The sequence below is a fragment of the Rhipicephalus sanguineus genome, chromosome 1 (genome assembly GCF_013339695.2).
Source record: "Rhipicephalus sanguineus isolate Rsan-2018 chromosome 1, BIME_Rsan_1.4, whole genome shotgun sequence".
Taxonomy (NCBI): domain Eukaryota; kingdom Metazoa; phylum Arthropoda; class Arachnida; order Ixodida; family Ixodidae; genus Rhipicephalus; species Rhipicephalus sanguineus.
Window position 1 is genome coordinate 10,224,546 of NC_051176.1, and position 12,763 is coordinate 10,237,308.

The following is a 12,763-nucleotide window of genomic DNA, read 5'->3' on the forward strand; positions in this document are numbered from 1 at the left end:
GAAATCAGTCGTGCTAAAATTGTTTTTTCAAAACCTTTTGAAAACACAGGGACAACGGAGATTGAACGGTAATTTCCAAGATCATTTTTATCGCCTTTCTTGTAGATAGCTGTAACTTTAGCACACTGCATCCTTACGCAGAAATACTGCACATGAAATTCAACTGTTAATTATATGCGTTAAACATGGCGCGATTAAGTCAATGACACATTTTACCGGTTCGATCTGAAGTTCTGCATTATCTGTAGCTGCGCTGTTTCTTTTTTTTTGCTAGTGTAGGTTGCAATAATTTCCGATTCAGATGTAGGCCACAGAAACATTGTGTGCTCACAACGCGGCTGCATGTAGGGGAAGCTGTCACTTCCGGATGATAATGGAAAGCTGCGAAGGAAGGAATCATTAAATGCATCCGCTAATTCTTCACTGGAAATTTGTAGGTTATATTTTACTATCCTAGTAATATGTTCAGTTCCTCTGCCTCTTATCATATTTAGTTTGCGCCACATGTCTCCAGAGCTTTGGTTCGAAGAAATGAGTCGATGATAATAATACCTGTTTTTAGCAGTGCGAAGTTTTTATTTGCATATTTCCTATGTTTTTTAAAGGCACTAAGCACATCAGGACATCTAGTTTGAATAAATTTTTTGTACAGCTGGTCTCGTTTCCTTATGAGAGGCAAATGTTGACTCGTTATGCATGGTTTACGAGCGTTCTTTGGTCGGTTAAATGTTTTTTGTGGAAAGCATGCATCGTAGATAGACCGTAATTTTTTTTAAATGTATCATTGGCTATTTCTGGATCGTTTTTGCTAAGAACATCATCCCAACTTTCATGCGAGATAGCCTGACGAAAAGTGGTTAGCGTGGAAGCATTGATTAATCTGTAGGAAACATCACCGCTGATTTCAGAGTGGTGAATAATTTGAGATGAGACATTTACAGTTATAAATATGGGAAGATGATCACTGAGGGAATAGTTATTGACACCAGAGTTTACACGTGTCTCATCAAAATTGGTAATAAAGAGGTCAATAAGTGTTTCTGTGGTTGTTGCCAGTCGCGTAGGAGAAGTGATTACATTTTGACAGTTGTGTCTGTCTAAGAGAGACTCGAAAGGTGGCTTTATTAGGGTTATCGCCCATTAAATTAATATTAAAGTCGCCGCCCAAGATTATGTGATATTTGTAACAATTTACAAATTCATAGAGGGAACCTAAAAAGCTAAAGAAACGAGAAACGTCACCGCGAGGGGGGTGATAGCAGACGCAAAATAAGCTTTTCCGTGATTTGAGAACAAGTGCTTTCATAGTTAGGAGTACAGCAGCAGAAGCCAGAAAGTAATTTGCACTGCATGCTATTTGAGACTAAAATAGATACGCCTCCGCCACGCTTTTCAGGGTGGTTTACAAAATAACATTTGTATCCGTGCATTTCAAAGACATCCTCTTCGCTGGTAAACCACGTTTCCGTGAACATTACAATACAAAATAAAATTTTAACCGGGCTAAAAAAACATTCAATGCCATCGTACTTGTTGCGACCGGATCTCAGAATTAAAATGTACACAATTACAGCAGTACTGATACTGAGACATTAGGTCATCCTCTTGCATCATTTTTACAGATTCATGCGCCATAGTAAGCATCACAGGTGACAAAAACACTTTTCATGCAGTATATGCTAGCGGACAAAGCATAAAAGAACGCACCATGACTGCCGATTAACGGCAAAGGCTATCAGTATTTGCTGTACCAAAACGATTGCCAACATTGGACTACCAGTGACTTGACAACAAGGTAACATTCCCATCTCTTTGACGGTACCCGATAACAACGTCGCCACAAGAAAAACTGTAACCATGTTTGAATGCCTCCGCATTAAGAGCCGAACCGAAAAGATAATTTCGTATCCTTCACCGAGTGTTTTCACAAAAAGTGATACAGGAATAATAAGGGTATCTATGGTTCGGTCGCAACCATCGTGTTAGACTTAATTCTGCCCAATTTTTCTCAGCTAAACCTGTTTTAACGTTTCTTTTGTTTAAAATGTGCCGCCATAATTCATTTCCCTTGTATTGGACGCCTTCAAACTGCGCTCGGTAAGCACGCAGAGCTGTTCATTCGATCTTCTCTAGATCGTGCTCCCGCTTTATGGCAAGTGTCTCTGAGCCGTCCAATTTTTTGGCGAAGATCTTCCCGTTGCGGCACCATACGTACTTCCATCCACCTTCCCGCTTTTCTGTCACAGCCATTGCAAGAAGACGTTTTAATGTTGTACATAGGTGTTCTTTGACGTAAACAGGCGACGCTGAGTTGTTGCCAAAGTCACTGTTCTTTAGGCGCAGCTTTCTTTCTTTCTCAAGCAGATCATCTCACTTCTGTGGTCTCGTGAACTGCACAATAATACAGCCTGGCTTGTTTCTAGCATGAACGCGGTGACAAGCCTCTATGTCATCTGGTACAACGTTCACTCCCGAAAGCTGTCCTAGTTTCCAAACAACAGCAGTTACATCCTCGTTGGGGTTTTCCTCAATACCTTTATTTTCAATGTTCTTGTTCCTCGAATATTGTTCAGAGTGTTGCAGACGATACTCAGCGTCTGCAAGGCGTTTCTTGATTTCATCAAGTTCAGTGCGTAGATTACTATTCTCTTCCTTGAGCTCGGCATTCTCTGCCTTGATGGCGTCATAATTCTGTCGCCTGTCTTCAAATGCAGCATTCATGTGTTCCATACTGTGAGCATCATCACGAAGTTCCGCTCGCAGTGCTTTCATCTCCGCGTGGAAATTCCTCTCTATGGCCTCTCGCGAGCTGTTTTTAGCTCCTGCCGCAGCTGATCCCCTGATTCATTGATCAACGTCTGCATGACTCAAAAAGGGATCAATGTACACACAAAACTACAAAACAAACACTAAGCGAAGGCAGCAGTGACAGTGACTAAGCAACGAAAAAAATCGCCCAGAAACTGGCACTCGTGTACGAGAGCTAACCTGTAAATAGGCAATGCAGATGCGTGAGTCGCTTGACCGCTACGCTGCCACTGCTGCCAAAGAAGCGCACGCCCACCGAACAGCTCGTTTTATGCAGTCCGGTGATGCCGGCAGCGCCAAAGCCCGCAGTGTCCGGACACGCAGACAGGAGAACCACACGTGTCCAACGGCTGGCAGTGCGCAGTAGCGGTTGTCCTCCGTGTGCGCTGAATCGGCCATCTGTGATCAGCAGCGAATTTCCCGAGCTGTCTCATGAAGCGTTGCAGTTTCTTGGTCGCCGAAGATTGCAGCCTGTAAAAGCTGTAAATAGGCAATGCAGATGCGTGAGTTGCTTGACCGCTACGCTGCCACTGCTGCCAAAGAAAATGATGAACGGGTCATCCCTTTGCAGTGAGCTCAACTGCGACTGTAGATACATAGACACCACAGACACACCAAGTGCTTCTCTCGGATACGATCGCACGAAAAGAAAAATCTGGTTTGTGTGTTTTCACTGAAACGAATGTCTCCAGAGTTGAGCCTTTCATCTTCTTTACTTCACTGCGCACTTTTTCCAAGTTTAACCGAAGTAGGAGCTCCCGCACGTTTTTTCCTGCCTCGGGTGGCTTCTCCGACACTTCGCGAAAGTTTTTACCCACCACGACACCTGCTTTTTCACTGGACACTCCAGCAGGCATAACTACAAAGCATCCTTCTTTGTCCGACAGAAGAACACGTAGGCCATTGGTGGTAAAAAAATCAATAGAGGGATCAAGACTAACGCCCCGTTTTTTCCTACCTTCAGACCGCGGTAGAAGTTCCACGCACTCTGTGATACACCTAGATTTGTCTTCTTCCTCGACCTTGCGGGACACAGACCTTGCCAAGGCCACCTTATCAACGGGCCGTAGGTTTGGCTCCAAACAAAACTTTCGGCCCAGCTGAAGCACTTTCTTGTGTTCCTCGGGAATGTGGACGTCGTCCATGATGACCACTGGCCGGTCAGGGAGGCGCTTTTTCTTTCTTGTCAGCAGTGTGGGACGAACACTGTTCCAGAGTAGCTCCGTTACTTGGTGGGCGATTTTCGTCCAACTCCCGAACGGCGCGAATTCCGCGCTGCCGTTCACACGAGACGAGAACGCAATCCCTGAAGAAACGCACCTGATGCTGCCACTCAGCGCTGAGAATTCTGCACATGCGCCGGCAATGGCCTTTCGAAGGTAGCATCTATCCAAACATCGGTTGCAATTCAGGGGGGCACAGGGATTCTCTTGCGTACCAAATGCAGCTCTTGCCTTGCATTTGTCGATTCTGATGAGGGCCGTCAACAACGAGGGGTTAAACAAAACAGCTTTAGAACATTCAAAAGATCCCTTTGTACAAGAAAGAATACTCAGTAAAGTAAAAAGTTGGGCGAGTTGGTATTTGATCATGATCACTGAGGGGCACGCGAAAACGGCACACAACGAAAAGAAGTACACGGGACGACGCGCTACTAGCAATTGGAATATTTTTTTTTCAGGAAAGACATATTTATACCGCAGTGAAACAAAATCTAACCCAACGAGTCGACCAAAAAAACCATTTGCTCAGCATGTCTACGTGAAGTAACGTTGTATATACGCTATCTCCCCTTCCTGCAGACTGATAGTGGGGTGACGTATGCAATCCGGCCCCTCCTTCTGGATAAAGAGGGCTTCTACAATCTCTCTCTCCGCGGAGCCCCTGTGTCTGCAGATTAAAGTTGTCGGCAGGGGTGCAATCAGGGTAGCTGCAAGCCTGCATTTGGGCAACGCATCGCCAGATGCGTGAACGGCCTTCCTATTAAAGAGCTGCTGTGCTCTCGCAAACGCACGTTGATGCATCTACCAGTTTGCCCGATGTATGCCTTGCCGCACGACAGTGGTATTCTATATACAACACTACGTGCGGAAGGAACGAACTTCCTTACGTGCTTAATGGCACATCCTCTTTTTTCACACTGCTTTGGCCTACCTATCTTCTTACTAACCGCTGAGCAGATGCGGCCCACCTTGTTTTCTGCTGAGAACACGAGATTCACCCCATACCTCGAAGCCACTCTCTTAAGGCCGTGCGAAAGCCAGTGGACATACGGGATTTTTTAGAACTCTTTTTCTTTCCTGCGCGACATTCTTGGCTGGAACAGTCCCAAGACGTTGCTTGATGGACTTCTATTTTTTCGCAAACGGCAACTATGGCCTTACCTGGAAACGCGGTGTCTCTTAATCTTTCCACCTGCGCGAAAAAACTTGTCTCCATAAGGTGTGGGCATGACCTCTCCAACGCCGTTCTTAGTCAAGTCAGCGCAATGCCATTTTTTACCAGGCGAGAGTGCCCAGAGCTGGAATCAAGAAGCGGCTTCGCGGTCCTAGGGGAAAACATCCAACACAGGTGTGTTTGTTGGAATGACCAGCTGCAAGTCCAGAAAACGCAGCTGTCCATTCTTCGGCACTTCGCACGTGAAAGTCAAGCCTCACCCCTTGTTACCAAACACACTGAGCACTTCATCAACCCTGCTGTCAAAGCTAGCTGAATTAATCAATAGCAAGTACTCGTCCACTTATCTGGACACTTTCTGGACCAAACCACCAAACCATGCAGGAAGGGGAGATAGCCTATCTACAAAGTTACTTCACGTAGGCCTGCTTTAGCATATGGTTTTAGTTTTGGTCGACTCGTTGGGTTAGATTTGATTTCACTATGGTAAAAATATGTCTTTCCTGAATAAAAATATTTCAGTGCTAGTAGCGCGTCGTCCCGTGTACTTATTTTCGTCATGTGCCGTTTTCTCACGCCCCTCAGTCATCCTGAACAAATACCAACTCGCCCAACTTTTAAATGGGAAGCATTTCTTAGCGAGCCTCAGGCACTTTGGCCGTTTCTATCTATCTATCTATCTATCTGGCCGCCTACGTCTGGGCGCTCTCGTCGCCGTCGCCAAATCTTGTAATATACCAAAATATCCTAGCAGGGGATCAGTGGATGACGAACATGATTCACTGGTCATGACATGAATAACGCAAAATACATGTCGCGTACGTCATGAAACCCTTTCTCTCAGTCACGTGTGGCACATACCCGCATACAAGAGTTTATGTTAGGCGGGTATGTGACACAAGTGATACAGATTCTCAACCAACACAGTAACCGCGAGCACACATATTGGCACGCAAGGTAAGTGATAATAATAATAATTGTTGGGGTTTTATGTCCCAAAACCGCGATATCATTATGAGCGCCGTGGTGAAAGGCTCCGAAAATTTTGACCATCTGGTATCCTTTAACAAGTATTGAGATCGCAGAGTACTCGGGCATCTAGCATTTTGCCTCCATCGGAGTTCGACCGCCGCGGCCGGGATCGAACCCGCGACCTTCAATTCAGCAGCCGAGCACCTTAAGCACTACATCACCGCGGCGGACGCAAGGAAATTTAGGAAGCTGAAGACAGCACACCTCTGGAAGACGCTCAACTACTATCCACTCGTCAACGTGGTCCGCAACGTGGACCACCTGGATTACGCAAAAACCGGGGTCAATGCTTCCTACAACAAATCTGCCGAGAGTACCAGGCCTCTCATCATTACCAGTAACTTCAACAATGATTTATAAAAACCCTATAACGCGTAGTCCTTATACTGCGTGAAAGACGGCTTGGATGTGGACAGGGCATCAATAGACTTCGCTGCCACGTCCAGGCCAGGAGGCATCATAGATCATTTCATCGTAATAGGCATCCAGGATTTCCACCAGCTGTACAACACCTCGGACTTCACTACATTTAGACCCCTCGTAACCGCGATCATGAACGAATCCGAGTAGCAAGTCCGGTCCAGCTGCTGGTGCTCACTGATCAAGGTGATGATGACCTTGTTCAAGAACTCTCAAGAACCCCTTTCACACATGCACACGGGTTCGTGAAACGTGCGTGCGTTCTGCGTCATAACAGACAAGTGCAAGCATAACAACTGTACCAACTGCAACTGCAACTGTAACGTACGTGCGGTGCGCCTGCACGTGCCACTCGGCTGTGTATATATCCAGGGAAACTTTCCTGAATGAAGCTTAGTTGCGAGTAATGCCTGTCCCGTGTATCTGTGTTCCTTCTTTGTCCTGTTCGGATTCGCGCTCTCCAGTATTGAAGAATATAAGCACTACATACCAGGTTACCGCGTCTGGTGTTGGTAACATCCATGTTGCTGTTGGCATCGTTACGCAACTGTAGAGAACTGGTTACATAATACATACGCGATTCTTCAACATATCAGTGTGCGTATACCACTTCCACATTTCTCTAGCGTCATTCCGTAACGTTTCGCTCCACGTGAAAAATTACGCCATAGTCACCATCCCGCGCATGCTTCACATAACATCCATTTCCACGGTACGTGGGATCTACCGATTTTTATTTTACTTTACGGGTTTTTTTTTAATACTGGTCTTTATTATTCGAACCGCCATGGCTCCTCAGCGCTCATGGCTTTTTACTGCTAAGAACCTACGGGTTCAATTCCCAATCTCTGCTGCTGCATTTCACTGTAGAGTAAACGCAAAAAATCACGCATGTTGTGCCTTTATTTAGGTTGCGTGCTAAACAAAACCAGGCGGCGAAGAGGTGTCCGAAGTTGCATACTACACAGGGCCTCGTAATCATAACGAGGTTTTTGTTCGTAACGCCCGAAAATTCAAATTCTAAATTTTCTAAATTGTCTCTGACCGAAGCCCGTGCTGAACGCATTGCAGCAAAAACATCCTTGCGTTGCTGCCAGTTGAGGCGCACGATCTCTTAAGGCGTTCGCGTGGCTCGGCGTACTGACGCCTATGGAGTGACGCAGAAAGGGCGCGCGATGGAAGCCCTTTGGATGGCATGGCTCAAGAAGCATGCATCGCCAAATGGGGCTCGACAAACATCAGATGAGAGGCAAACGGCTCCTCAGATTCTGACGAGACGTTTCAGTCTTTAATACATCGGCACTCATGCTTTGGCGAACAAGTCACCTTAGCAACACAACGCAAACTACCCTGGGAGTTCGCTGTTAGTCTCCTTCTGAGCCATATTGTTTCTATCGTCAAAATACGCACATTCTTAGCCTAAATATTGGATTGAGGCCAAGGCCATTTGATGTTCATTCAAGGAAAACTCATTTCCCTGAAACCCGATACTAATGTTTGCAAATATCTGTACGCGCAAGTGATGTAATGGCTGGATATAATCATGGCAATAAAAGCATTCCCAAACTGAGGCAAAAAGTAACTTTTCAGGATATACACCAGGAGCAAAAGCTGCAGCGCCGTTCTTCGTAGCTCGGCCTACTGACGAACCACGCCGCATGAAGGTGGTGAAAAACACGTGAGCTCTGCGCAGGCGTGAGCATGGTTCTCCATTACAGGGGGCAGTCGGAGGCAAAGCACTGGATGCAAAAGTGAAGCGATGACGTCACAGAGGCCTGCTCCGGGCTAAAAGTGGGAAGTTCTTCGGTTACTACATCGGGGGTATGCTTAAAATATGCTTAATCATAACTCTGCAAAGATGACGTAGAAGGCCCGACTGAGTACAGGTGGAATTCGCGCCCGTTTTAACTGAATCCTCCTATAACTGAATAGGTTCCGGAGTCTCATTGTACGGATCACCTCGTAGTCATATAGGAGTCTTGACGCTTGAAACCCAGAACTTTACTTAAAGTAACAAACTCACTGTCCAAAATTTCTAATGCAGAGATAACTGCACACTCGTACGATGTGAAGAAGCTCCCGCAAGAATTCTGTTAATAAGTGGTGCAATAATGTAGTTAGAGAGGATAAAAACAACTATTTCGGCTGGTTTTTCGGCCTCACCAATCTTCTCCGCCACTCAAAGGGGTAGGCGTAGCCGGTGGTTGTGAATACGCCCATATGGGCAACCGAACACGACGTCAGCAATTACGTCATCCGCGCAGCCAACGATGGAACAAGGCTTGCTACACGGGTCGCTCGTGTCAGAGTGGCGCGGTGTGGAAGTGCGGTACGATGCCCTGGCGAGGTAAACAAATACACGACACGCACGGCAACTGCGCGGTCAAGACCGCATCAGCGAAGAGCCAAGGCACCGTTTTGTAGCGCAGAGGACCAATAAAAAATTATGGCTCCAATAGACGCTGTGAAGATGGTTGGACAGCGACACCCAGGACCCATTGCGACGTCGTTTGAATGGTCTTTCTCATGACAAGAATCAGATTGGCATCTGACCTTCACTAGGAGCGATGGCCAAGAAGTGCGTCTGATTTTGCAGACCGGTCGTGCATGTTTCATCGTACACAACCGTCTGACTAGACACGTTGATAGCTATGAGGCTTTGCCAAGCCGTCGACATCCATCAGCCTCTCGACCTTGTCTTCCTCTATCTCCCCTTCGTCCAAGAGACGTTAGAGAACCTGTGAATGTTTTTGAAGTTGTATAGCGGACTCTGGACAAGAACGCCAATAAATTCAGAATCTGCGCCCTTGAAACAGGTTGATAGCAGTGTACATTTGTCGCTTATTCTGAGCGCATACGAGGGGCGGCGTCGAGAACGTCTATTAAATTTGCAATCTGCACCCTTGAAAGGGAACATCCGAGCGCGACGCCGTTTTTTTTTTACCCGCGGAAATGAAATTGTTGGGGCTATACAGCTTGGCTGTAAACTGCAGAGGGCCAGTCGACGAAGTCAGTACTGCGTAGCATTGCCCGTGCGCAACATGGCGTCACTTGGCGGGCGAAGAGGACTGGGCATGTGCGGGAGAGGGCAATTGTTTAAAGGGGCTCTGCAACACTTTTTCAGCATGGTCAGAAAACGCTGCCGCTCGGTAGTCGAAACTACACGAGCCAAACATAGCACGGCATAGCATTCACAATTAATTCTTCAAGTCAGCTACAAATCGCTTCCTCTTTTCTCTGCAAATGATGACATATAACCAATTTACTGCGTCCAAGGCCGTTGGCTGTTTAGAGCATCGTGAGCTGCGTAGTTACCGCGGTCCCCGCGGGATGTCACCACGTGCCCGCGCGAGCTAGTGTGCATCGATGCGTGTGCCCCCCTGAGTGTTGGCATTCTATGACGAGGTGATGCCGTTTTGCCGCCATTCCTTTTTTTGCCAGCATCCTGCGCGTCTCAGCGGCGCAGTCGCAGAGCGGTGAGACGCGGTGAGCACAAATATTGCAGCCACGACGTAGTAGACGCCGCAGGTGTCCTCACCCTAAAGCGGAGAAAGCGCGCATCAAGGCACCCTAACGCGCACGCTCGCGATCACATTAATAGGAAGCCACACGTCCGAAGAAAAGAAAGAAACGTGCTCAAGGTCATGAAGCGCGCTGACGAAGGGACGCATCTTCTTGCCACCTTGTTATCCCCCTCTGTGCGTAGCTTTCAGCGCCTTCGCCGGTGGGAAAGGAGAGAGAAAGCGCTGGAAGAGTGCGATAAATCCCTGTAACTCCGCTCGTACCTGACGGGATCTCAAAATTTTAGCGGCATGTGATTCGTGAAGCATCGTGCGCTAATAATGAGACTATTCCATTATAACTCAGAAAAGTGTTGCAGGGCCCCTTTAACAATGGATTGTCTGCGCGGGTGATAATGCCAATCAGTGATCGCCGCAACTATTAGCAAGCTGGTTTGCTAGGTGCGAAAAAAATTTCACCATGTCCCGCTAAAGGGAACCATGAGGCGACGCGAAGCCGGAGCACTTATACGATCGCGTTCCGTTGGTGTTAGTTCGGCATGCTACCGACCTCGGGCCTGCTACCAACCTCGCGTCGTGGAACCCGAAGAGGAACACTACGCGCGTCGTGTCTTCCCTCTAGCCTGGCCGTTAATTCTCACAGGGCGAGCGGGGAACGCCGTCGACAGGCGCGCGAGAGGGAGGCAGCGTAGGAGAGGAGAGAGAGGGGGAGGGGACGCGCATGCGCTGGCGCTCATCGCGGCGCTGCGGAGAATTTTGAATGCGGTCGACAGGCGCGCGAGAGGCAGGCAGCGTAATAGAGGAGAGAGAAGGGAGGGGACGCGCATGCGCTGGCGCTCATCGCGGCGCTGCGCATGAGAGAATTTCGGCATGTCGAGCCCGCATTTCAGAGGAGTCAACCGAAGCAAGTGCTGGACTGAATGCGCGCAGCTCTCTACCACTTAAAGAAGAGGAGGCTAGAGAGGAGAGTAGCGCATGCGCCGCGAGAGCAGAAGCGAGAACGCAGGAGAAGCGCAAGCAGGTGCTGGTAGAGAAGTGGAGAGAGTAACGCGCAGCTGTTGGAGAGAGGGAAGGAGGAGAGTTGCGCATGCGTAGTGTGAGTGCGGACTACCAGGCCGCGGGACATACCCCCGAGCAAGCGATGCTTCGCATCTAAAAAAGCCGGAACCTGTTTACAGGCTATATAACCCTTTCCTTTTCCTAAGAAGTAGGCAGGCGTTGTGCTCCTCTCGGTGGCAGTAGTCAACCTGCTCTTTCCCTATTTTTTTCTCAGGTTAATTGTTTGAGCTAACTGCTGCTTCCAACTTTAAGTATCGTACTATTCGGCTGTTTCTAATGCAGGAAATACGGTTCTCATAGAATGTTTTGATTCTGTCTTGTTTTCTTTCAGATCCGAGGACCCGCAGACAGCTCAAATTTTGATGTTTACCCCCGAAACTTTGAAATCCCACCAGATGAAACCTCCGGATGGGACGAGGACTTCTAATGAAAGGCATTTCCTCCACACCTCGTCTGAGTGCCCCAAAAAGCCCAGTGCAGACAGAAGTGTTTCTTCAGACGTGCCAAGCAATGCATCACCCAGAATCTTTGCGCCGTTGAACAAGCGTTAGCACTCAACCACACGACTGTCAGCAAGAGAAGCAACCTTACCTAGTCGATGAACTCCTGCACTTGCAGTACTAGGTGTCGTTTCATTTTTTTTATAATTAGGTATTATTTCAGAGTACAACAAAGTTGTGCCTACAGTGCGTGCACACGTTTATGGGAGGCGCATCTAGTTGTATTGGATAACAAAGACGACTTGACGCCATTTGCATGGGATTAACTCGGGAGAGATATCATATCTTTTTCAATGCCACGAATTGGACACTGCTGGACGAGGCATGTGGCGTCTACTTATCCTCAGAGGCTGTCACATGCAGCTGTCCTTTTTGTCGTGACATGCGCGCTGAAAGCTATAGTTGAGTATCGTGCACGCAGCGAAAATAAGATTGCAGCTCCCTGTTAATGTCCTGCTTTTTTGCTCAATACTCCACACGTCCGATAGGTATATCGACGCACCAAGAGGTTTAGTTGTAGCTATATTTACACAGCTTTTTTAAGCACCATTTATCCTGTAATTGTGTAAACACTTTCATTGTCATCGAGTTAGATCACTGTCATGTGATCAATAGTTGTGTACGTGACGTGGCATGTGTTTTCAGCTTCTTGACGCTTCCTTCGTCAAATAACTCAACTCTTCTACGAAGCAAACAACTAATTTGACCACAGCAGCTGTCAAATGCTGGTGCCTGATTTCTGTACTTAATATTAAGCAGGGTGGTAATATAGGTGATTACGTCGACCCTTTTATTTGAAACAAAGTATACATTGATTACACACTTGTTAGTTTGATTCTGTGAGGTATTGTGTTCGCGTTTCCTCTAGCTACGTTTGTTGTCATGAGTCGTGTATTAGCAGCAGTCAGACTAGAAACTCGCGCGTCTTAGTTATTTTGTTCACATTGCAGCACTGCTATTGCGTTGAACTGTGAATCTGAAGGACATAAAGTGTACATGTTATTAATATTGTCACATCATAACTGC

General features: G+C 47.2%; 1 protein-coding gene across 1 annotated transcript in view; it reads left to right on the forward strand.

Annotated features, from left to right (window-relative positions):
• Positions 1-12,004, forward strand: part of LOC119389391 (cGMP-dependent protein kinase, isozyme 1) — a gene marked incomplete in the record, with an annotated part of 765,645 nt that extends 753,641 nt beyond the window's left edge. The window contains 1 exon segment of the mRNA XM_049413534.1: positions 11,569-12,004. Within this exon segment, the coding sequence (XP_049269491.1) occupies positions 11,569-11,664 (96 nt within the window).
• Positions 12,005-12,763: the final 759 nt, after the last annotated feature.